Below are 27,227 nucleotides of genomic sequence, written 5' to 3'. Positions count from 1 at the left end.
TTCCAGCTGCCCAGAGAATGTGTTAGCTGAATAAGCCAGAGAGCAAAGGCATTCCTCGAGAAGTGTCTATGGACCTGAGGATCTGTTTGGAGGACCTCAGCTCTTTTTCATGGCTGGATTGGTACAAAGTCCAGAAATACAGTTTTTGCATCTTGATAAACTATTTTTACTGAGGTCTTGGCTGCCACAGCTAAGCTCCTTTCTGGTTCTCAACAATTTTGATGGAAGCTAGTTGGGATATATTCACAGTCAGCTCTGTTTATGTGATTTGTATGAATCTATCCTTCTTAGGGTACAGAAAAGAAATTCAGATGCCTGGTCCAGTCTAGAAATACTTGCTGGGGTTATAATGCTAATTACTTTATCATATCTGCAGACTGCCCCTGTGATCTCTGAACATTCCGTTTTGTCACCAGAACCCCCCAGCTACAGATGTTATATAGGCAAAACTGCCCTTTTAAGGTGTTTGTTTGATTTGATTTTTCTTTTTCCTAAACAAAAAAGTCTTTCTTACAACAAATTTTCCATTGGGAAAAGCCTTCTTGCCAAGGTAAACAATATCTGCACAAAGTGATTTCTGCTGTTACAGCCATGGTTTTAAAAGTTTTAAGTAGCAGCTGGTCAAAGTTCTCTGGTCTGCGATAACTCAGGGCATTAGCAGAAGTATCTCTGTCCCTCTATCTAGAACTTGCAATTTTGTGCAATCCTTTGGCCATCTCATGTTTAGTTGAAGAACAACAGTGTTACCATGGGCTTTTCATAATCAACCTAATAGGAGATAAATGGATACAAATTGCTGTCCCATCTTCTCTGGTTTACTGATTCCTATATATTTCATGTATATTTAATGTTGTCTTCTAGGTTGAACACCAACCCAGTGTCTTTTTTTTTTTTTCTCTCTCCCAACTTAAAGAGTGAACAAAAACCTGAGCAACTTGAAGAAATCCTGAAATAGTTAAAAGGGAGCACATGCTCTTAACAATGTCACCATTAACCTAGTTACCCTAGCAAAATTATTTTTCTTTAGACATGTGTTTCTATATAGTTACCTTCGCTCCTTCAAAGTAATGAACAGCCTTTGCTCTATCACATTCAAATTAAAGAAACTCTTATATTTTCTGCCTTCATAGATGGGCCAGTCTGTCATGCTGTGTGCGGCTGGTTGTCTGCTCAGGGACACTTTTCCTTTCAGAGGATTAGCAAAGTTGTATGAAATATGTGAACAGCTAGAGAAAGACATCTAGGAATAGTGTGAGAAAGCCAACTGAGTTTTAAAAAGGTCAACAAGAATGTTAACTCTTTATTTGCTGTTTTTTCAGCTTAAAATTCAGTCTTTGCAGAAATACTTGGTATTTTTGTGCGCCTTTAACATGAGAGTCTTTAAGGAACCAGTACTTAAAGAGTTAAAAAATTTACAATCCTTCTATGAGATGAAGGATTTTACAGGTGAGAAGTAGAAGCAGAGGGACTACAGGAAACAAATCAGTGACAGAATCAAGGAAAGAACTGAGGAATATGTCTCCTGCACTTCCTTGGGGTTTTATTTGTGTGGTTTTCCCCCTTATATGGCAAAAATGGATGCTGCATGTCTTTGCTCCTCGTAACACCTCATTCTCTTATCTGTACATATGTTCTATTGTAGAATAAATGACACAGCTGAGTTCATAATGTCCTCCTCCTCTTTCTTTTTCTAATAATTTCTTCTTAGACTTGATTATCCCAAGTTCTGCTTCTAGCTGAGTGAATTGTCCCGATATGTTAGAGAAACACATGGGGTTTCAGTGAAATACTGCAAAACTGGATTTTAAAAGCACTCATTTAGGCATAACTGATGAATTTTATTTTTTCATCATTTGAACAAGCAGATTTTCCCTGCCTGTCATAGCTGATACAGGCAGGTCATTTGCTGCTGCTCATTAAGTACTTTTCAAGCATCAGTGTTGTCCATGATGACTCTTTGAGATTCTTCCTCCTTTTCTGGCCTCCAGGAAAAAATGAATTGGTTTGTTTCCCTTCTGATTTTAAAACTGGGGATGCTGAACCAATTAAATATCACAAACTACAGTATCTCTTCATCTTTGAGGGCAGGTGAATCACAGAATCATAGAATGGTTTGGGTTAGATGGGACTGTTAAGATCATCCAGTTACAACCCCCTTGCTATAAGCAGGGACACCTCCCACCACAACAACTTGTTCAAAGCCTCATCCAGCCTGGTCTTGAATGTTTCTAGGGAGGAGGCATCCACAATATCTCTGGGTGACCACTCTCACCACCCTCACAGTAAAGAACTTCTTCCTAATGTCTAGTCTAACTCTACCCTCTTCCAATTTAAAACCATTTCCCCTTGTCCTGTTGCTACATTCCTGTAGGCCCCCTTCAGGTATTGGAATGCCAATATAAGGTCCCCTTTGAGCCTACTCTTCTCCAGGTTGAAGAGCCTCTGCTCTCTCAGTCTATCCCTGTAGAGGAGATGCTCCAGCTCTCTGATCATCATCATGGCCCTCCTCTGGACCCACTCCAACAGCTTAATGTCCTTGTGTTGGAGGTCCCAGAACTGGACACAGTGCTCCAGGTGGAGTCTGGGTAGAGCAGAGTAGAGGGGCACAATCACCTCCCTTGACCTGCTGATCACATTTCTCTTGATTCAACCCAGGATACAGTTGGCCTTTTGGGCTGCAAGAGCACACTGTCGGCTCATGTTGAATCTCTCATCAACCAACACTCTCAAATCTTTCTCCTCTGGGCTGCTCTCAAACTATTGAGAGCATATCACAAATCCAGACTGTGTTTGTGCTTGGGATTGCCCCTAGGAGGCACACTAATTCTGGGCAATGCCAATAGTTCATGGAGGAAACTGTTGAGATCTGTACTCTTAGTCCTAATTACTGGTGCTGAGAAGAACAGCTATTCACAACATGCTTTACAACGGACATGAAGTCCAGGATGACTGAGATCCATAGGAGTCCTGAATTCAGCCCAAGATATTACCCACAGAAGGTAGCAAGCAATATGAAGGCCTTCATACCTCCACCTTGATACACTTCCCCATAGAATATGTCTATCCATGAGAAGAGGCCATCTGGCACATGCTATGCATTTATGCACATCTGTTTTTGTGGCAAGTGGCAGCAATGGTTGAACCCTAGGAGAACTGTGAGGGTGGCAGCTTGCTGCATGTGGGTTGCTTCTAGCAGCTGAGCCGCCATGTTGGCAGGCCAACTGTCAGTCTGCTGCCACCCGCTGCCTGGCAAGCCCTGCTGAAATGGCACATAGCAATGCTTGTTTTCATATTTCCTTTTTATGAATCTGTCAATAGAGCCAAACTGAAATATAGCACAGATTTCCAGTCCTGTACTCAGTCCATCGCAGAGATGTTGCTTATGTTTGTGAAGTGCTCTTAGGCTGTAGGCTAAATGGTGCTCTAATGAGGCCAAGGTGGTTTTCAGGCTTTTGAACGCCACAGTGAATCTGCTTGTTAGCTGGTAAGTTGCGCTCTAATTAAAAACACTCAGTGAATTTTTGATAAAATTCATGTGGTGGCCCAATCTCCTTTCTCAGCACATACTTAACTAACTAAAAATGACAAAGTTTAATGCTGAATTCATATACTAAATATTTTAGAAAACAACTGCACGTGTGTTTTTAAAAATGTGCAGTTCCAGCCTATTTCTTCACAGGGCTCTTTCTTGGGACCTTCATATTCTGTTGCATGCAAGGGATACTAGCATAATTTATGACAAACAAATATTGAAGGAGGAAACCCATTCACCTCGATAATGCCAAGTAACCACATAGTTTGAGTGACTAGGCACCTTTTCAAAAAACAATCAAATACATTTAAAAAAAAAGCAAACAAAAAAACATTCCGTGATGGTGACAGTGACTTTCACGTTAAGCAGAAATGACAGAGAAGTCGAGGCTGACAGTTAATGCTCCCCACAAAATGACCTTCGCTGCAATTCTTACCCCTTGGCTGGGAAGGATAAAATAAAAAGCACAGTGGTATGTACTTTTGGTGAAGATGCAGCTGTCATATCAGTGCCTCCACAGATCCAGTACCATGAACAGAAGGGGCAGAACTGCAAAGTCCTGACTTCCTTGACAGCTCCATGTGCCAAGACTTGCAAGATTCAGTGGTGTTGCTCTTGCCAGAAAATGTTATTTTGTGGTTTTTAATTTGGCTCCTGGAGATACAGCAGCATGTCCAGACAGTGCTAAAAATACTGTCCTTCATTTTCTTCTGTCAGGTTAGAGTAGTAAAAAAATATCTATGATGTATGTTTTTTTTTTCTTTCTGGTTAAAACGTGCCACCCTTGAATTAAGAGCACAAGAGATTATTTATTTAACCTTGACACTTAGCTTAGGACACTGCTGAATTTCCATCAGGCCTAGTACATCTTGGTGAAAGCTTTCCTAAAAATAGGAATTATCTGTTCTAATGGGGGATTGAGAATTTGACATAAGAAATAAACCATAAAAAATGACACTTTTGTCACAGACCCAGTGATTTTTTTGGCAAAACCTCCTGCTGCTTAGTAGCTGGATGGTTTGCATCTGTTTAAATTGACTATATAGATGTCATTCTTTCCACCCAATTGCCAGTCTATTATTACCAAGAAGAAACAAATCTGATAAAACTCCTCAGTAAGTTCAGAGCAGTATTTACAGGTAACTGGACACTAAGTCACCCCACGATGACCATGATAAAGCCAGGAATGCATTCTTCAAAGCACTGTTTCTCCCAGCTTTTGAAAGTACAATCCTTTTGATTGATCTCTGAAGGCCTGAGTAATGATTAGAATTTCCTGAGATGTGTTTTCTAACACTTCAGAACCTGCTCGGAATCCTACTGTAATACATGGTTTGAAAAACAGTGCTTCAAGAAAGTTTCTAGTGCACATCTTCTGTCGGAGATTTCTATGATTAAGAAACAGCTCCCTGACAATAGTTTATTGGTTTATGCATTTCTGAAGCCTTTTGCTCTGAGCAGGCTAAAGCACTTAGCTTCACAATAGCTGTAATATATAGTCTAAGCTGTCAACCTCTAAACTGGATGAGAATGTAGAATTCAGTCAGTCAAAAGAGATTTAATTTTTATTTTATTGAGACAGGAGTACTGTCTGCATTAGAGCTTTCATGTTCCTAATGGAAGACAATCCTGAGGGGCATGGCTGGATTGCAGTTGTATTAATTTGTAAAAACAGAAACAAACATCAAGGCTCATACACAAAAAAGGACACACAGCCTCCATAATGGGACAAAAAATAATAAATCTTGCAGCATGCTAACTTTTTAGATTGTGTGCTTAAACTGGAAGTCTTAGAAAGAGCTGGGATATTGTAGTATGGAGTGTCCCTGCAAGACATTAATGAAATTGTATATAAAGTTTTTTATATCAGTGTATTCTATCGTCAAATTCTGAAAGTGATGTATTAATAATAGAAGTGTGAAATTTAATGAAACATTATTCTGAACATCCTATTGTGCAGGACAGGTACATACACCAATACATTCATCAGTGAATTATATTAGAAGATGAAAGAATGTATTTGTGTTCAGGTTGTTCTGAGAAATATTTTCTCAATGATGAGAATTCTGTCAGTCCTTCATCATCCTTCTTCTTAACAGTCAAAAACGTGCAGTGTGATACTGGAAACTTTCCTTTGTAGAAAGGGTTGCTGGGTTTTGTGTTAAAGTGTATTAAATTTTCATCTTATTTGTTACAAGCTTACATTGTTCTCTATTTCTTTAGCGGGACCTCTTAAAGGAAGATCCCTAAGAAAGAAATAGCTTTTAACTGGACAGTGTTTATTCAAGTCTCCAAAGGAAGGTAAAGGAGATGGCAACTGACTCTAGAAGAAAAGGAAATTTCCTGGCTCGTTACTTCACACCTCATCTCAGAATTCTTGGCCTGGATTTTCTTTGGCACTGAGTGTTCAAACATTCACTAACTTCAGAAATAGTAACAAATCTAATGTTGGCCTATATTTTCAAGAGGCTTCTAATTCAGAAAACTATTTGAGATCTTTTTGAATTAGCTGTGTTAGCTTCTCAACAGTGCCAGACCGAACTCAGCTGAGCAGGAATTGTGGAGGGGACATTTTGATGCTCTTATGACTGGTGTCCTTTATCTGGCCATCACATATAGAAGTGAAATGCAATTGTGCTTGACAGGTGAGAACTACATATGTAGTAGGCAGAGTGTAAATACCTATGCTTGTTTTTCCCTTGAATTTTTGAGATGCATATCCCAGCCTCCCATTCTCCAGCAATTGCTGGCTGTGTTATCCCAAAGCCAAAAACAGATCCCATGCTCAATGCTTTAATTTTCAGAGTGAAACAATAATGCAATCGCCTTCAGTGGCAGAATTCCCACTGACCTCTGTGTGGGCAGAGCTGTGCCTTGTTTTTAATTCTGCTTTTATTTGAGTGCATTATTAGATTTCTGTTCTGCCATCTTAGGTAATATTTGTTCCAGCTTTATGTGACCATAGAGGACCTTTGTACAGCAAATGATCTTAACCGAGGCTCAAAATTTTGACTCCATGATTATCCATTACTTCAGACATACTAGTGTATACAACATACTGTGTAGATGGAAGAACATGTAACCTACCAAGAGTCGGGTCATACTCCCAGATAAATCGTTTGGTCAGGAAGCGCACAACGAGAGCTGGAGGAATGAAAAGACATACAAACCATCAGCTTGCCCAGTTAATGAAATTCTATCAACAATTTTTTTCTGTGTGAATGCTTGTTTAGTGGCTCTTCTGAACAGGGGGTGGAATTCAGCTTTGTTAATGGGGGCAGTTGAGACCTTTTCACTATCTGTCGCCCACTTCTAACATTCAGAGGAGGGGAACAAAACAGGAAAAAACAAGTTATAACATTAATGATTTACCCGTGTAACAATGCTGGGAAAAGAATGCCAAGAGGCTTTCAATGGCCTTTAACTTTCTTTCATGTTGTTTTCTTCACACAATAGCTTTACTGTTAAAAAGACAAATCAGAACCTTATTTAGAATGCTTTGAGTTGGATGAGCAGATGACCTTTGGTGGGGGGAACCACATTTCTTTTGCTGCTTTATGGGTAAGAGCTGGCAGTTTTTGAACCAGAATGCTTTTCAGCTTCAAAGCCAGAGGTGGTCATCATCATTTATGTAGGTTGCTCCAAAACTAATGCCTTGTATTTATTTTTATTGAAACTACAACAGATATAAGGAGTACAATAATGCTACTTGATAGAGCAAATTTTCAGCTACAAAACATCATTTGTCATCACAGTCTCTCCTATTAGATATGCCTTTTGCCAGTGATGAACAAAAGCCCGCATGCCACACTTGTAAAAATCTCCATAACTGTCCAAAACATGCCTTGTCCTTCACACCACCATTGCTGAAACGCACCACCCACCTCCTCACTGTGCTCACATCTGCTGTTTGGTCCTCATAAACATTCAGCAAGTATCAGTGAATGTCAATGGGTGCCATTTTTTCTGCATGGAGGAATTAAATTCTACACCCTTGCTTCATCCTCACTTCCGTGTCAGATGACTTTCTGTCAGACTGCCTTCCTCACTGCTATTCGGCACACAGCAACAAAATGTATTGAAATGTTGTCCAGAAGGTTCAATCTCTACTGCCATATCATCAGCATCTGCCTCTAATATCATAAGCCGACACCATAAAATTGGAGGCATTACTTTCAGAGCAGCCCTCATAATTTCTGATAAACTTTCCCTTCAGATGTGAAACTTCAAAAAGTAAATATAATTGGCTAAATTGCTTCCTCTGCAGCTTGATATGCTTTCCTTGCAATAACTTGCCTTCAGTATTTTCCCTACTTACCACTGGCAGTGATCAGCTATATTTACATTCTTGACCAACAAGTGCAATTAATGAATTTGCAGAAATAGAAATAATGTTTTGGATTTTATAGCATGGGATAATTAGTTTTCAATTTCAGTTTATGGGCTAAGATCTTGCTACTTATATTCTTATATCGATTTTTTTTTCTCTCCATCCACTTAAAGACATCCTACAAATGCTTTGCCAAGATTTTGATTATGTTCTAGCTATCAATCTTAAAGCTAAGCACTGCCTTGTAGTTCTAGTGCTGTAATTCTGTGATTCCGTAAGCAAAGCATTCAGCGCTGTCAAATATTCAAAATTCTCTCTGTGCTTTCAGATTGGAGAAAGAAATATCCCTGCACTAACTGTGATTTTAGTGATTTCAGCTATAGGAGAAGGTTTTCTTGTCAGCCCTACAGCTTTGTTCTATTTCTCCTTCAGCTGCAGACAGACAGCAAAAGGTGACATCTAAGCTGAATTCTGGCTTTTTTCAAAATCAAAGCAATAGGAATCTCTCACACTCCAGACTTCTGTGCCCAGAAGCAGAATCATAGAATTACAGAATCACAGAATTGAAGGGTTGGGAGTGACCTCAAGAGATCAAGTCCAAACCCCTGCTAAAGCAGTACCCTACAATAGGTGACACAGGTAGGCGTCCAGATGAGTCTTGAAGATCTCCATAGAAAGAAACCACACAATCTCTTTGGGCAGCCTGCTCCATTGCTCAGTCACCTTCACCATAAATAAGTTTATCCACATGTTAGTATGGAACTTCCTACGTTCAAGTTTTAGGCCATTACTTGTCATACTGCTATACACCACTGTATAAAACAAGCCTGGCCTCATCCATTTGCCTCCCACCACTCTCTGGACATTTATAAACATTAATGAGATCTCCCCTCAATCTTCCTTTTCCCCAGGCTGAACAGACCCAGCTTACTCAGCCTTTCCTCTGATGGGAGATGCTCCAGGCCCAACACTATAGAAAAAACTTCATTAATTCAGCTTTGGTCACTTGGAACCTATTTTATTTAACAGAGTCAGAACCTTAGTTTTCAGGAAGACTTAAGTATGCTTCACACTTGGAAAGTAATAAGAATGTGATCCTAAGGAAATGAGATCACTAGACAAGATGCAATTTTAAATTGATGTTATTTTATGATTCTTTTATACCTTAGGAATTTTTTTAAGCCTTTGCAGCAATGCTCTCCTTGGCCCTCTGAGTGAATGTGGCAATACTAAAAGTACTTCTCAAGTCATACCACTAACATGGATGTCATCATGGAACAAGAATACCTCTGTGTAGCTTATTTTCCATCCATAATGCACAATTTCCCCCATGTTTTACCTCAGCTGGTGAAGTTTAAACATCTTGACGTTTTAAAAGTTTGGTCATGACTCTTCTCTAATTGCTAGTAATTGGTTCTTTAATTGCTGGTAAAATAGACGGCATGTTCTATTTTGACGGGGGAAGTAATGCAGGGTAGAAATTCTCCTGACATGCTTTTTGAAGCTCCTTACCATGTTACTTTTCAAGAACAGATTTTAAAAATGCTTCCAGGAGCTTTGCGGCCCACTGAAGTGAAAAGCCTGTATGCTTGAGCACTCAAAAGAAACAGCATTTGCTCTATCCTGCCTCATGCCTGCTGCATACTGTTTTTCAGATGCTGAGAATTCCAAGGTGTTCCTCAACCCTTTCGGAGAAGGTGGTTTGATGCGCATTGTATCATAGCAGCAGAGTGGGTTCTCAAATGGACTCTAAAGGTGGAAAACTATAATTTGTTTCAGTGACAGAATAAGAATTCACAGAATTCACATGAATATAATCATGTTTTTTCTCGCTTCTCAGCTTATCACTATGTCATTGTTCTTAATGAGCACCACCCACAGATACATAGATGCTATAAAATGCTGGCAAAGAGAAGAAAACCCCATGGGCTGGCTTTTATGGCAGCACATTGCACTCTTCTACCTTATGACTGAAGAGGGCTTTTGGGATGCTGGCTCACAAATGTCTAGCAACTCTGCTTGCATTCTGCTTGCTGGGACTGCAGCTGAATTGCTTGGGCATGCTGTGTGTGGTGACAAAGAAGCAGGTAAAGCACAGCCACCTTGTATTTGTAGATGGAAACTGCTGGAGAAAGAGGGTCAAAGAGATGAAGGGGACTGGAAGAAAATCTGTTAAGCTCTCATGTCTGAGAAAGACCATAGATGTGCAGTTCTAGGGGAGGAGGGCTTATTTCAGATATAGCCAAAATGAAAGAGATGAGGCCAGGTGAAAAACAGAAGATAGAAGTGGACCATGACTGCTGAGGTTACCCTAAGAGAACAGGGTTACAGGTGTGTACACTAAATGAAACAGCACTGGCTTCCACACTACTAGACTGAAGTTTAGCAGCTACGTTTCACAGATGGGAAACATGAGATACTCTTGATCCAGTATGTATCCTGTTTCTAAATGATCACAAGATGTTCTGGATGGAAAGCATCTCAACCTTCATCTCATTAGGGGTGCTCAGCAAATGAGTCTCTGATGTACAGTTGGGTATTACAGCAGTGTCTGACTTTATCTGGTTTGACAGAAGGGAGTCAATGAGAGGAGAGCTGGGAGAGAGAAAGTGCTCGGCCTAGACCAGTTGCTGGCTTGTGTTGCCTGCCCTAGAAACGATCTCTCTAGTCCATGAATATTACTGTGGAGCCATTTTGTTTATTGCTGAGCTCAGTTACTGCCAGATTACATCACTTTTATTTTAGTAGAATAACTTCTGCCAGCAGAAGAATCAGAAACAAAGACATTAGAAATTGACTACATTCAGTGTTGTGGTGCTCAGATTTTTGCTGCTGGCAAAAAGGACATTTCAGGCAAAGCAATAAATCTTCCTCATATCCTTAGCAATGCTACAAATAAGAAGTTGGAGTTGCACAGACCTTTGCTAAGGTGAGCAAGAAGCACTTGACCTGTTAGCCATGTTTGCTCTGATGTTTGCTAAAAGTAAGCCAAAAATAGCCCAACACTTTAAAGTAATAATAATCTGCTTACTGGATTTTTATTTTAAATAATGCAGAGATTGAAAATGTATGAAACATTGTTTTCTCATTAAACTAGGTGACTAATTCTGGTGTTCACATTATAATCAACATTCCTAGTGTTTGTTGTAGGAAAAGATGAAATGCATTTTGAAGCAGACAAGATTCGAATTGATGCAGTTCTGAACAGAAGTGAATTTCATTGTTCTCTGCTGAGAGGAGCCCACACCCTCCCCCAGCACTCACTGCTTGTGAAATGCATGAATTTTCAGGCTGCGAAGGAAAGAATCTCCAACAAACTGCAATTTGGATTCCCGCTGTGTTTTGGAGACATGACCATTACCTAAGGAAATTGATGTAATGGCTCATGTCTCTTTTTGCCTTTCTTTACAACCTCATTTCCAAGTCAGCTGTTTTGTACAGGGTTTAAATTAGGGTAGAACTTGACTTTCATTCAGTCATGTTTAAACCTTCTGCCTTAGAAGTTATTCTTGGAGAAGAAACATGACTATCTGTCAAACACATTTGCACTGTAACTCCAATGAAGACAGTGAAATTATAGCAGGAGTTAACTTGGTTTATAAACTGAGATTGTCAACTACACAATTAATCAGTTTCTTTGGGACTTGTGTGGCTAAGGTCCTTTCCCAACTTTAAAAATCTCAGTCCGTATCTTTTTGGAACATTTAAATGTATATACACCATTGAGTTTTGGTTTAGATCTTTGTTTGGATTTAGTAACATAAATGGCTCCGGTAAAATTTACAGTCTGTCTGAATACATATCTTCATGATTCTGTTACTGTTCCAGCTTTTGGGGCAGGAAGGATGGAAGTTGGATTTTATTTGAAAAATGCTTCCTTCTTCCCAAAAGAGACAGAGTTCAAAGTTATTCTAAGAAAAGTAACAGCTCTCTGCAGTTAAATAACTGTATGATGATTCTTTTATGCCATGAGAATTTTGAGCTATAAAAATTATCTGAAAGAAGTCCCATTATTTAACATATCAACAAGTCCATTCCTGGTGTTGTGATGATGTGTCATCAGTAAATCATACTTGGCTGGAGAAAGTGGAGTGGCTGAAACTAGTTGTTACAATGATCAAAAGGCACTTTCACATGACAATTATTTCATTTTTAAAAAATGTGTATTTTTGGGGGGGGCAAATGGGATACGAACTCTCTCCTGGAGGCCCCTCATGATTCTGAGTTTCAGTGGGCTTTGAGAGCAGCAATGCAGCACACTGGCGTGGGAGTTCTGTGACCAGCTTTGGGAGATAATGGTTTGTTTTAAAACCTCTACCATGAGACTTCTAATTTGCTTCTGAATGTGCAGGCCTTCCAGTGAGGGGGAAAAATGTGAACTTGTGGTGTGGCACTGCCTTCTGATCCTGGCTGCACCTTGAGTGTAGACATGCAGTCGTGGCTTCTGGCCCTGTGCTCGCGGGCTTGGATTTGACTTAGTTTTGACAACGTCTCAATTAATTTAGCAAGGCTGGGTGAATGGTGAGCTGGACATCAACAGGATTTCTCTGCATTCCCTACTTTCACTGTGATCACTGCTAACACTGAGACCTAATGTGCTTGCATTAAACTAGAAAGAACATTTAATGGAGCAAAATAAGATCAGTAGGGGACATGGAAGGAAAAACTGTATCAAGTATAAAAATCATAGAATCACAACAATTGGAAAAGGCCAAAGATAATCTAGTCCAACTGTCTGTTGGTCACTTGCTGACTACCTTGCTGTCTCATACTCTGCACATTTTATGGGTATTTTAATCCATGTCTTAAGCACTGAACTCTTCAAAAAAATTACTGTGTGTTCTTCTATATTTTTTTGTGTGACAGTGTAGTGAGGTCCACTGACTCAGGTTAAGTACAGAACAAAAGCTTATATTATTTGTAACAATAAAGACAAACTAGGATTGAACATGTGTGGAAAAAAATATGTTACTCTTTCATTTCAAGAGGTTATTTTGCTTGGTGTTATCTAAGGGATTTCCTCAGTCAAAATGGTACAGGCTTCAGTGCTGCGGACCTAATCTGAACAATCCCTGTTTTAAATGCTAATTCAATAACTACCAATCAAAAAAATTGCCAATTTTGGCAAGTTGTTTGGAAGGACAGTGCCATTTTCCTACTCGTAATCCATAATCAGCTATGTCTTTTAGCTGTCTTTCAAAGGATATTTATCCTTTGGATCTGACCAAATAACAAAGTAGTCAATGTTTCATTTTAAAATCTCTATCCCGTTTCAGTTTATACTGTAAAGTGTTGAGTGGAGCTTATTTTGTCAGTAGCAATTTAAATTTCTCTCAAATGCATCTGCATTTCACTGTTGTGGAAAATACCTGCTTTTAGGAACCTATGAGTGGGAAGCATCTGGAGAAAAGTAACTTGTTTCAAGGAGCTCATCTGAAATTATCAGTCCGTAAGTACTGTTTATTTCATAATCTTCTCTCCGCTGTCTGGATAGAGGACTTGAAGGAAGCACCGTATCAGATTTTACAAGCATGTCTTAATTGCAGGAATGAAACAAGGGAAAAGAAAGCTGTGCTTTTATCAGAGTATGCACAGTAGTTTAGTTTTGCTTTTGTTTTTAGTTTTCACTGAGAATGAATGTAGAAGTCATTGAAATGTAATGCAACCAATGCTCACAAGTGCTCACCAAACAGAAAAGCAAGTGGTCAATTTCCTGGATTGTACAAGAGCAATTGCTCTACCCGTGACCACACTTATCTCCAGGACAACTGCTTACAGTTCTCCACTTCCCTTGCTTCATCTCTCTTGGTCAGACCACGTGGACTGTACAAACTTCCAGGTGTCCAGTGGCTCCACACACTCAGACATGGGCTCTTAAGGATTCTCTAGCTCTTGTGCATTTCTAGCCCTGCCCAATCCTGTTCTTGTAGTCTGACACTTTGAACACCCCCTAAATCTGTTGTTGTGGGGCAGTTGGTATCTCCCTTCATGGATGGAGAAGGACTAAGTCTTCACATGAGAGGCAAAGTTTGCCATTGCTGAGACACTGAGCAGAAAGCAATCTCAGCACTGACATATTTGCAAACTGAAAGCCTTCATTATTCAGTACTGAATATGAAAAACGCAAGAGTTGTTCATCAAAATGTTCATTATTAACCATGTCCAAATATTAACATCAGGAAGTGGTTTTTGCCTTGCTCCTGGTGTGGTAATTTCATGATAGAAAGAATTCCATATATTCTTCTGAAATAGCCTACCACAATCTTGCAAAAGATGCAGTGTGATGGTCATTCATCCCATCACCTCTTATCTGGGACGTTTTTATACTAAAGTATTGCCCACTGTCTTTTATACTGGGACTATTTTCAACCGTTACCGCATGTGGCACATAAGCAGGAAGCTTAATTTATCTTGTTATCCCATTCCATAACAAACTGTTCCAATATAGGGTTGTTTATTTTACAGGACTCCCTTCATATAAAAGACAAACTGTGAGACTGGCCTCTCTAATGGTTTTGATCATTTTAGAAACATGGTGTGCAATATCCATACCTCTACCATTTCTCCTCTACTGACTTTATTGTATAGCTTGTTATGTCGCCGCTTCATGAAGACTAAACTTTCTGGTGTGCTATTACTAACACATATGGCTTTCCAAAACACAGTTAATGATAACACCTCCAGATGTTTATGTGTACAAGACGGAACGTATTTGTGATCGGACTGTAAAGCAAGTTCTACAAGTGAAATCACACAAATAGCTGTGACTTTCCCAGGTAATTGACATGGGTAAGCTTTGAATTTGTGTGCTCTTTTGAAAGACACTGGACAAAGAATAGGATGAGGTTTTTCTGTACTAGAGTAGCAAGACAGCAAGATTTGCAGGGGTTTCTATTTTTTTCCCCTTAAATTTCTCCCAGTGCTGACTTCAGAAAACATCTCACTCTGTTCTCTGGTCATGTTTCGTCTGTCATCTTTACAACAGAAAAAAAAAAAAAAAAGAAAAAAGGAAAGAAATAACAGGGAATTTTTTAATACTCTAGGTGGCAGAATGGACTTCTGGTTATTGTCAAAACGTTTTTGTATGAATGAATTTTTAATGGAAACTGCACTGTGAGTAGAAAGGCCATTTTTTATTTGTGAAGGAAGAGAGTATTTTAGATTTCACTTTCAAAGGGAATGCCTGAACACCTCACCTTTTTTTTTATTATTCCTGAAAAACCTGCAATTAAAAGCCAGATGAAACAAAGCTCAAAGCTCACTAGCTCCATTTGTTCTTTGACTTCCTGAAGTATTTTGTAATACACTGAAGGGATCTGTTGGACTATATTATATTATTATATACATAGTTTTTATGAAAATAAAGAAGAGGCATCACTTTCAGAATGACCTGTCTGTAACCTTCAGGATAGCATGAAGTACCTTCGTAGAAGTAGCATGCTGTTTCTCTGTCTGTACATATCAGGAAAAGCTGTATCTAGAAATGACACAAATTGCACCTTTTCTCCTTTGATCCAGAAACACAGCGATGTAAAGGGACACAGAGCTCTCTACGTCACTTTTGTTAGATGTCACTGTCTCCTTCTGTCTCCTACTGGCCACAGTATGAGCAGAATATCTGTCATCCTTCTCTTGAGTCTGACCATATTAATTCTCTTGTCGCACACTAACTGCACACATGGTTTATCAGATGTGACTGCAACTCATACCTTCAAAGATCATCTGTCCTATGCAATTTTCAGCTTTGTCTGACAAAAGAGCTTAGGCAAACACAGGAGTACTACAGGTTTGTCAGGACTGGTCAGTAGGATCAGCAATCAACAGATACATGCCTGTAAGGTGCCTATGTCACACGGGAATGCACATTTAGGGCAATCAAATGCACTGAAAACTGACTCATGTACTTTCAATTTTTTATTTTTTTATTTTTTAATAAGGAAAATGATATAAGCATTGATAAATGTTACATCTTCTTAACATGTCACAGTATTATTTTTCTGTGAAGCCAGTGTTTTCAAACCATGCAAGTAGTTGGCTTTGCATTGCAGCTCCCTAGCTACCTGGTGTTTTAAAGGCAGAAGATACAGAATTTACAGCTTTCTTTCTGTTGAGCTCACTGCCAAATACCTGAACCAGACACATGGGGAAGTTCACAGAAGAAAGAAAAGAGAGGCATGTGAGAGCAGACATATCAGAGAGCGACAATAAACTATGGTTTTCAGGCTTCTGTAACCAGTTACTGTCATCATAGTGTATCATATTCAAAATGCCTCAGGCATCTCACTGAAAGCAGTGGCAAATGTCTTAATGGCTGCTCTCACATTTTATGTTCACCTTTTTTTTCCCCCCGTTCTTTTCTCTGCATTGTTAAGACATCTGCTCCTATTACTTGCTTGCCACCTGGAATCTTGCAGTTCTGTTTGTGCCAGCATTTTTTATGGTAAACAACTTCTCCATTACACGTGGGAGACTAAGAGGCACAGCAGCAGGAGCAGAGAATCTCTAAGAGAAAAGCTATTATTTCCACAGTAGGGTTCACAATACCGGAGAACAAAACCAGTAAGTGATAGGCTGTGTTTAACAGTCAAAATAAAACATAATTTAAATACTATGGACCATATGTTTCTTTGTCACAGTACAAAGAAGAATGTTCCAAAGTGGAGAAGTGATGAGCTGAGGAGGAAAACTCAGACTAAAGCTTTTCTAACATACTGTAGATAAAGAATCCCAAGAGAGATGAGACTGATAGGCACCAAGTGGTATCTAATAGCATCACAGACAACATCACCTCTTTTCTTTTGTGGAGAAGGCTGGAAGAGCAGGTGTGGGTGGACAGCAATTTTTCATAAATCACTGGCAACCAAAGCCTGTTTCAGTCTGAAACTTTAAGGGTAATCTGAGTGATCTCACATACTGCTCATCCCATACAACCACCCTCAGCAGGAAGTTTGATGTCTGACTCCGAAGTAACAAGTCCCCATCAGAGCTACAGCATGTTAGGCTGGGTGACAATAAACACTACTAAACGGTCCAGCCAATATGCTACAGCGTGGTGTGCTTGGTTCCCAGTACTGACAACAGCATTAATGAAGTTAAACTAATCCATTGCTTTGATGAATGACTCTAATCTCCTATCTCTGTCTGCAACTGCAATTTTATAAGCGCTCATTTGGTGCTACAATAATGTAGGGGCTATTATTAACCTTCTGCTTGGAATTTGGACATGTGATCATGAAAGCTGTTCAGATTAAACTTTAAACTCCCAAATTTAAATGGTAAATTTCTGCTTTCATTTTCAATACTTGAGGGCATTCAGCTAATAAACATCATATGACTTCAAACAAAATAAAAAACACAGTAGCAGATAACAGATGTTGTGAAAGCTCTGACTTATCTCAAGCCTCAGCCTTGGAGGTTTAACATAACTTAGTTTATGGTGGTCATCATAGCTGCCAGGAGACCTGGCCCTGCCCCTGCAGAGTGCCACAGATTCAGAGAGTGTTCTGGTCTCAGCTAGATAATTAGCTAAGCTTAGTTAAAATTATATATTAAGAGGAAGTTCTGCTACATTTGACTCACTACAAACAATGAGCTAGTTCCCCCAAAAGCTGTGGTTCTATTTGTTTGAGATTCTTTTGCACATTTTTTATCTATAGAAATTACACAGATGCAAAGATAAGAAGTTGTATACTCAGGGTTCTTCCAGTCATTATCTCATCCAGTGGTTTACCCAGTTTAAAGTGACCTTAGCAATAAGATTTTCTTCATTCCTTTTAGATGAGGCTGAAAACACCAAGTTCCTGTTTGTTCTAAGGGAAGTTAAAGATCCCATAGCAGTTTTGCAAGAGTGTTATGTCATCTTTTCCTGCTAGCATCTTATCCTCAGTCCTGAGGGTCGGAAGGTATGTGTCATCCAGTGGATTGAAGTGTCAGATGCTCAGAGACCCTTCAGGACTAAGGAAGTTTGTGGTATTGACTTCTATTATTTTCTCAGGCTAATCTGATAATCTGTTCATTGCTGAGTTTTTCTTTCAATGCTTTTCTTAAGAACACTTTCTCAGTTTCACCCCATTGTCATTTCAGAGTGAGTAGAGCGAATATAAATGATTCCACTTTCTCTGCCAGCAGTTGAATAAAGCAATTTAAGTTTATTTTTCCCATTACTGCCCTATAGAGTGCTGTAACCTGACTGCAGCAATCTGCATTTGCTTAGCTCTTGGTGATGACATCATACAAATTGTGAGGAAACACAGCCCTGGGAATCTACAATTTGACAAGCAAGAATACCTCCAATTGCATGTAACAAAGGCTGATACAGAACCTCTGGAGCTGGTCTGAGACGAGGTTTACATTCCTTGCTCCACCATGTTTTTCTCTGTTTTAAAATGGATTAATGGGTGATTACGTATTCAAAGCTGTTAATGTGCCCAGCAGAGCAGAGAGGCCACCAGCAGTCCAATAGTGGTTAGATGGTGGTGGTCTCTAATGGATGCCATTGCATGCTGTTGTGTTCTGTATCCATCCCCAATGAACCTCTTGTCATTCTCCAATCCATAGCTACAAGAGTGCACCCACCCAATCCCTGTGGGGATGAGCACCATGTGTAATCAGTTCAATCACCCTCATTAAAAAGGTGCTCTTTCCCCAAGAAATTTTTGTCTTAGTCCCAGTGATCCTGGAAAAAACTTCTGAGTGACTTCTGAGCCAATGTGGCCAAACTAGGAGCAGAAAATGATCTTGATGGAAAAGAGGGACATGCTTGGACTGGCTGTACTGCTGGAGAAGACGTACCCTGTACCTGGTGATTTCACTTGTGCTAGGGCATTTCTTAAAATTCCTTTTAATACATCATCTGCTTTTAGCACCTGAGCAGCTTCAGAGACATTTGGTCTTTAGTTTTTCTGTACATTCCTCAATTTCATTGGGAACCTGGATGGAATAGGGTTGCTGTGGGAATAAATAGATTGGCCAACACTGACAAACCAAAAGGGCTTAGGAAATATGAATATTGTTTTTTATCTGGATGCTGAAACAACGCTCGCAGGGATGGAACTTCAAGGAAAGCATTCATTTTATTTTGTTTCTTTGCTAGAAGATGCATTTTCCATGAGCTGTTTACAGACAGCAAAAATATTCTATGACCCTTTGTTCCCTACTACAAGGGTGCACATTTAGTTAGCATTTTCTATTTTCCTCATTCTCCTTGACATATCATTGAATCATAGAATCATTAAAATTGGAAAAGACCACTAAGATCATCAAGTCCAACTATCAACCCACCATCACGACCACTAAACCACATCCCTGGGCAGGCTGTTCCAATGCCTCACCACTCTTTCCGAGAAGAAATTTTTCCTAATACTCAACCTGAACCTCTCCTGACACAATTTCAGCCCCTCTCGTCCTATCACAGTCACGTGGGAGAAGAGACCAAATCACAGCTATGCACAAGCTGCTTTCAGGTAATTATGGAGAGTAATAAGGTCTCCCACGAGACTCCTCCGGATTGAACTATCCCAGTTTCCTCAGCCAATTTCCATAAGACCTGTGCTCCAGAACCCTCACAGCTTCACTGCCCTTCTCTGGACCTCAATGTCTTGTAGTAAGGGGCTCACTATCCTCCCCAGGAGCTAAAGTTGAGACTTGCAGTCTGACCAACGAGTCTGCTGAATGGAGCAGATGAACTCTGCAACTCCAAAGACTCAGCCAGAGCTGAACTTCCTACTCACTTTCTTTGTGGGACCAAGGGTTATTTTTTAAGTAGTTGAATCCCCTCTTTATTGTTATGTTTTCACACAGAAGAAAAGATACGGTCTTTCAGCTCCAAGGTGTGCTCCGTGGGCTCACTGTTAGATGGTGGAGTACCTGGGAGGGCTATGTCACCTCCTACCAATCCACCTGGGGCTAAGTGATCACACCCTAGTGACATGGAGCCTTCCAGGGGCAACAACATCCACAGTGATCCTGTTCCTACTCCACAACAGCTTCTGCTCCAGGTGGGCCTATCTCCTCTATCTGCTCTACCTGTTGTCCCAGAGGAGGTACACTCAGGGTAGCAACTGCTGCTCTCCATGCTGCTACCAACCTCATAGCTGGAGGAGGAATGTTATTGTTCCTCCTCATTCTCTCAGTTCCTCACATTTTTCATAGTTTAGTCCAAAAAAAGCACCATAAGCAGCAAGAAGAGGTAAATAATTCGCTGCTCTAAACAAATGAGCACAGTCTGGTTAGAAGAAGCTACGCGCTCATTTTAATAAGGCAAAGAACAACTTTTAAAGGCATGTCACACATTGATACAGGAGATAAGAAGGCTGTGACTGTGTTTAGGAAAGCAGAGAAGCGGTGGTAATCATTGTAACTTACAGTCAGATAAGCCACTTTTGCAGAAAGCGTTGGCTGGAAAAGAGAAAAACATTCTTGGAAAGAAGCTGATAATGAAAGGGCAGAAAACTCACATGCCACAGAATTTATTCCTAGAGGATCAGAATAAGGAGGCTGCTTTTGACTGGGCTGTTAAATTGTTCAACAGCTGGGAAGCACTCTGCCGTTGCTCAATGTAGCTATATATTTCTGCAATGACTTTTGAACAGAATTCTTCCTTCTTTGAATGGAGCCTGAGGCGCAACCCACTGAAGTCAGCGGCAGCTTTGCCTCTCTCTTTGTAGGCTGGAGCCTGTGCCCCCAGGGAGCCGTTTAGGTGTGATAAGTAATGTTCTCAAATTGATACCAGCAGCAGCCTCACCCTGCAAGAAGGAGAAACCACAGCACATGCAATGGAAAAAAGGAGACAGGCTAAATTCCTGCATTGTAGAGCGGTCTCTTAAAGAGATCTTCTGATCTCTCTAGTATCTTCTGTGTGGGAGTTAATGCAAACATTTCACTAGATACTGATCTTAAGATTGGAGTGCTTGTTTTCCTATTCAGTGCTCTGAAAAGCTTGTCTGCATGGGAAAATCATCTCATGTGTGGAATGAAATACAACTCAAATTCTTCAACAGCTTTTATGTGGATAGGCTTACTCCTGGTCCTTCTCTGCTGAAAGCTGGTAAAACTAAATTGATTTCAAGAATCATTGTGAAAATAATTGTTAGGTCAAATTCCATCTTGATCAGACAGGGAATTCCTCCAAAAGTAGCTGGCTACCTTTTTTCCCTGGTATTTATTTGCTCATCTCCTTGGCTTTGGGTCTAGCACAGCTGTCTAGATGGACCCATGGAGAAGAACTGCAGCCCTGCACCAGCTATTGCCAGAGAGGTTAGGTAACGAATGCCAAATATGTTAGCAGCAGCTCCCTGAGCAGGGAAGTGCAGAGGATCTCTGGTCTCTTCTCCCTGAGATTCAATAGCAGGATGTGTAGGAATGGCAAAAAGCTGTGCCAGGGGAGGTTTAAAGTGGACATTAAGAGAAATTTACGTACCGTGAGGTTGGTCAAACAGTGGTGCAGGCTTTCTAGATAGGTGGCTGATGTCCCATGCCTATCAGTGCTCAAGAGACATTTGAACAGTGTACTCAGTAACATGTGTAAACTTTTGGTTGGCCCTGAAAAGTCACTTCCAAAGGAACTATTCCATAATTATTCCATAAAAATATTACTAAAATAAGCATGCAGCCTACTAGAAGAGGAAAAGAACATCCCATGGATGTCTATAAACATACAGCTCATGAAATATGGACAATAACTGCTGGCTTAGATTAGGGTCAGCTGTTGCTTTGTTAGTTCTTGCTCCATCGAACTTGAGCTATCTTCCCATTAGCTGTCAGGAGAGTGCCTAATAGATGGCAGATGGATGTGCTATAAACCACAACAGGCAACTAATTAATTAATTTAAAGGGGTACGGCATGGTTGTGTCCCAAAGGGGTCATGGTAAAAACACTGATTCAGTGTGATCATATGTCTGAGGGAGGGCCTAGACAGTTCAATTTTTATCTATCAAGTACAAGAAGTATGTATAGAAAAACTCATATCATTACAACTATCACACACTGCCCTTATCAGAAGAGATTTCACAGCCATTTTAGGCTATTGCCCATCTGATCCCCAACTCCTATGCTCCGGAAGGAAACTTGAAATTTCAAGGTAGGTTTCTCTACCCTTCTGCTTGATCACTCCATTTTTCTTTTCCTGCCCTTTTCAGAAGTAAAAATATTTTTTTTTCAGTAAAAAGATTGTCAGAGAAAAATGTGACAACTTCTCAGGCAGCTATGTTTTGAACTAGTTCTGAAAAATAATTCCAGAGATGCAAACAGTCATAATACTGAGCTAATTCTTAGGATTACCATTGTCAACATGATACATTTTCATGGATCTTGTCTCTTTAGTTTGCAAAATAAAAAATAATGACATGAGATACCTATTTTGAATCCGAGCAGATCATAAATCTATCAACTGATGGATTAGCAAGTGCTACGATGGTATTGCTTGCCATTACGGGCAATTTCATGCAAATTATGTAGCAATGTGCTTACATTCTTTTTACAAACACTTGCCAATCAAACAATTAAATCACTTTCCCTTTTTCAAACATTTAATCTAAAGACTTTTACAGAAAAGAAATCCTCACGTTACTTGTCCTGCAGAACAAGAAAACTCAGTCTGGCTTAACGCAGCTGATGAGAACATCAGAAAACCACATATCCAGACTAGGGTTAATGAGTAACTGATCCCTTCATAGCGTTGGTGCATGGCTGCACGGCTGATGGCCCATGGGTCTTTTCCACTAAGTCCTTGCAAAATGTTTTTTCCACTATTATATAAGATCATAAAGTTAATTTGTCTCCAAAAGACCAATCTGAGCAATTTCCTATAATAACATTTGGTCTCTAGTTGTCAAAATTTTGGATGACCCCAACAAAAGATTGGGAAATTTTCAATTGCCTTTGAAGATTTCCCAGTCACTTCAGTGAGATGAGACTATTTTTTTTTTTTCAAAGGCCCAGATCAACATCAGTCTTTGCAGAAGTTCAAATTTACCATAATTGTAAGTTTACTTAAGCTCTTAAAATAATAGTGATTTGCATCTGAATTTGATTTTCCAGAAGCACCATTCGTGGCATTTATCTGCATCTTTAGAGACATGTAAAAAAATTTGGTCCTCAGTCTCTGTTTTTAACTTACACGTTCTGTCATTTTCATTTATTCCAAGAAGAGTTACAATCCCTACAAGCTTTCTAAGTATTAATGCATCTCTGCCAGTTTAGAATTTGCTGTACAGGTTATTTCAGCAATGTATACAATTAATCTTATAGTTTCTACTTTGACGTAATTAGAAATTTTCTGCATTAATAAGGAACCTAGTGAAAAGTACTACAGCATATAGGACAGCAAAGCCAAGGTGAAAAACCATGGATGTAAATCAGGAGCAAGTATAAAACTGTTGGCAGTCCCAGTAGTTCTCTGCAAGTCAAAGTACCTTTTTTAGGTGAGTAATTCTACCAACAGTACTCAAATAGTAGTCAATTCCAAGGGTCAGTGGAATCATTATGAAACTCCAAATGATTTTCTATTAGGTACTTAGGTCCAAACAAAGCAATATCCAAGCTCTTGCACCCAGCTTGCTTAGCAGAAATGAAATGTTTGGCTGCTCTCTTGCACAGTCAGCTAAAAGTAAGAAAAACTGGACACTTATGCTAAGATCTGAACTGTGTTAGGGACATGTAGAGTAGCTGGCTTTACTCTTCCAGGACTAATTTCTCCAAGGTCTCCTTCTAGCTGACACAGTAGAGTTTCTTCTATAATCCAATTTAAAAACCTAAAATTATTCTCTGTTCTAGCCATGCTTTTACCTACCAGTTTTGATAAAGTGATTTCATATGGGGAACTCTGGAGCAGTGATGGCAGCAGCGAATCCCATATCTCTGGACATCTTCCTCTACTTTTGCCAGCTGGGTGACTGGCTACTGCCAGCAAATCAACGCAGAAACGGCTAAGCCCAATAATCAGATGAGGCCCTGTGTTTTACCATGCTTTGCATGGTATCTCTGCTTTGCACTCAATCATAACAGCCTGCTGAGCAGACCTGCTGCAGTTTAATTAAAGTGTCTGGGTCCACCTCCTGTTCCTCTATAATAACATTAGTCAGAAGTGAGCTGTCTGGTGCCTGCATCTTCTTGGTTAGTATGAGTTGCTGATGCAGAGCTGGCCAGATTGGTTAATCGCACCCCTGACTTTTAAAGGTCAAGTTTTATGGAGTCTAATAATGCTCCATAGTTTTCCAAAACAAGGTAGATTGGAAAGAAGAATCTGGATTCCTCTGCCGTGATGCTGCGTGTTGAGACATGGGACAGCTCAACATCTGCAGCTCCCCAGTGGGGCAGCTGGGAGAATGGGAGCTCCCAAGGGCAGCTGGTGCAGGGTGTGCTCACTGCTGGGGGTATGCACTAAAGAAAAGAGGACAGAGCATTGGAAAAGGTTATCTAAAGGAAAGCTGTAAAACAAGTCGCTACTCAGCTGATTAGCCTCTGTGTAAGAGATTGCATCATGCCCCAGAAATCCTTCATCTTTAGCTTATCCTGATAAGACAGTTGAATGGTTCCTCAAACAGTATCAGCTAGGACAGAAAAACTGAGAAACTTCAAAAACATCTTGAGTATGATGTTCATGATGTTTCAATTGAAAATGCACTAACCCAGTCTTGTGCCTGAGCCACCTGTCCCTTCTAGGCAGGGAGTGATCTGGCGAAAAGGACCCCTAACTAGGATCTAGCATTTGCATGCTTTTTCAAAGTTAGTAGCTACTGTATCTGAACAGCAAATTATTATCTGTTTAAACTTCCTTTGTAGAAGAGCAACCAAAAGCCCTAACTACAAGCACCTCTCTCCTAGCAGAGGGGAGTGATACGAGGGAGCTGCTAGCCTTCCCCTCTTTGCAGGATATCAGGAGGCTGGAAACACCTGGGAAGGAAGGGTGATTGTCAACTAGGGCATTCCTTTCCCCCATCCTTTATGTCCTTATGCAAGCACCTGAAAAGTGTTAAGGTTGTAAGTCCTAGAAATCCCCAGTCCTCCCACTGTTCCTAATTCATTGTGCCTTAGCCAGGTTGTCTTCACCATACTACCCACAGAAAAAGGGGAAGTCTGAAGGGGCATCAAAGAGCTTCTGCTCTGCTTTTTACCAAGAAAGACGAGTCAGCCTATTCAATAACAGCTGGGATTTCCTCTTTTCCTTTTGGCAAATTGCCGTGTCTAAAATCTTCCATTTGCCACTTCACAACTGAGTTTATACAAGATGAGTGGGGTAGATTCGTTTTTTTTTGTGCATGTGTGTCTTTCTTTAGTTGACAATTTTCTAATTTTGTTTTTCAAGTAAAACATTGCAAAATGCCTGAACAATTCCTCGTATTTTTTCCATACTTCATCCTTCACCACTCGTTCTCATTGCTTGTCTAAGGGCTTTTTTTTTTTTTCCTTTTCTTTTTTCCCCTGGGACTTTTTGGATGGCTTATTTCATTATTTATTGCATGTGCTTATTTTCAACTGATTTGCATGTAGATGGTGTCCAATGGGACGTGCAATTTGGGTAAGGAGATGTTTACAAACTGATACTAAAATACTCTGCTTGTTTAAAAAAAGCAGTAATTGAATAAACACTAGTTATTAGTTGCATATTTGCTTTGCTTTTACTTGTTTTTCACAAACAACAGGGTGTTTGTTCTATAGTTAACAGCATTTAGGATGTTCTTTAAAAAGCTCTATATTTTTCTAGAGAACAAACCAATGTTTCTGCAAGAATGAGTCTCAGAAAGTAGTCTATGTTTTCATAGTATTGCTGCCTTCCTAATAATTAATCTCCTTTCATATTTATTCATTTATTGGCTGGGTAATGCTCATGAACTGAGTCATTGCTGTCATTGCCCTTTCTTGTTGCTTATTCTCCAGCTCTATCTCCTACTCATTTTGTTAGATAACACGACCTAATAATAATAAAAGGAAGCTTAGCATAGGTGTATTCATATTTCAGGTACTGAAACAGCTTTTGTGCTTTTACACCAATATGAACTTCCATGCACCAAACTCAAGACATGTACTGCCATTCGTTACAACTGTACCAAGTTACAACTTACATCCAATATCCAACTCAGGTGGGATATTAGAAAATATTTCTTCTCAGAAAGAGTGGTCGTGCAATGGAACAGGCTGCCAGGGGAAGTGGTGTAGTCACTGTCCCTGGAGGTGTTCAAGAACCGTGTAGATGTGGCACTGAGGGACGTGGGCAGTGGGTATGGTGGGGATGGGCTGGTTGTTGGACTGTATGATCTTAGTGGTCTTTTCCAACTTTAATAATTTTATGATTCTGTTAACTTATGCCTAGTTTATAATTCAGCGTGGCTTCCAGATCACTTTTAGTGTTACTGCGTCCATATTACCTTCCTTAAGTTATCACCTTGATTTTATACAAGCTAGATTCTGAGTTCTTAGTTCCTGAATATGTATCTAACATCCATCAAAACACTTTAGTCAATCCTGCTAATTTATCATTGTTAAATAGCTGGTAATGTTTCCTGTTTTCAAATCACTGTTTCAAAATTTTGCATTTGTACACAGCTTCTATCCATGTTGTATTTCCAGCTATATAAGCAAGTTAATATATAAATATTTGATATTTGCTCTTAAGATAGCTCTGTCTTCACTCCCAGTTTACAAGGGACTTTTTCAATAGAAGTCTTGTTACTGTTCCATGGGAGAAGAGGCCAATCCCCGCCTTGCCAAACCTTTGTTTCAGCTACTGGCTGTTTCCTTGTAAACTGAAATTGCTCAGCACTTCTTTTGAAGTTTGAAACAGTTAACTTACTTCTTCCATTAGATCTTCACGTGCTTCTGTTCTTGTTTGTTTTGAATTGGACCAGAAGAATACTGCACTTTCCTGGCAGACGGTGCTCTTTAGATTCTGTTCTCATCTGTGTGACAAAAAATGCTAACAAAGCATCAAGATTTTTCTGCACAGGCAACCACAGTCCTGAGATATGCTGGCACCAGCAGTCAGCAGAAAATAATGAGCAATGTGTGGGTTCATGAATGGCACCGTCATTACATAAGCACAGTGGTTTGACAAGCCTTTCCTAGCACTGCAGAAGCTCAAAGCAGGAATTGGTTAGATTAAATGTTCCCTTTACTGGTCATCAAATTATTCTCTTCGCATTAGCATTCACCTAAATGAACACTGCAAGGTATATGAGAAGAATGGTATGCCAAAACTTCAGAGGGCAGGTGGATAAAAAGTAGAAGGTTCATGCCTGTGCCTAGCTAGAAGTTTTAAGTATATCTTTCTATATTTTTCCTTTACTTGAAACTTACCTAGATATGCCCTAGAGTTACATTTACGTATGTATTTTTTTCTTATCAAATTTGAACTCACACACGTTTGTGTA

The 27,227-nt window shown here is 39.8% G+C and overlaps 1 protein-coding gene across 3 annotated transcripts in view; it reads right to left on the bottom strand.

The window, feature by feature from the left end:
• Positions 1–27,227, bottom strand: part of RERG (RAS like estrogen regulated growth inhibitor) — a 106,897-nt gene that overhangs the window by 15,910 nt on the left and 63,760 nt on the right. For all 3 annotated transcript variants that reach the window (XM_052668689.1, XM_052668687.1, XM_052668690.1), the window contains exon 3: positions 6,620–6,676. In XM_052668689.1, coding sequence (XP_052524649.1) covers positions 6,620–6,676 — 57 coding nt within the window. The remainder of the gene's footprint in view (positions 1–6,619; positions 6,677–27,227) is intronic.

This window comes from Tympanuchus pallidicinctus, unplaced genomic scaffold, assembly GCF_026119805.1.
Source record: "Tympanuchus pallidicinctus isolate F22 unplaced genomic scaffold, pur_lepc_1.0 scaffold8, whole genome shotgun sequence".
NCBI lineage: Eukaryota > Metazoa > Chordata > Aves > Galliformes > Phasianidae > Tympanuchus > Tympanuchus pallidicinctus.
The sequence above is the reverse complement of the archived record's forward strand: the minus strand, read 5'-3'. Positions and strand labels throughout refer to the sequence as shown.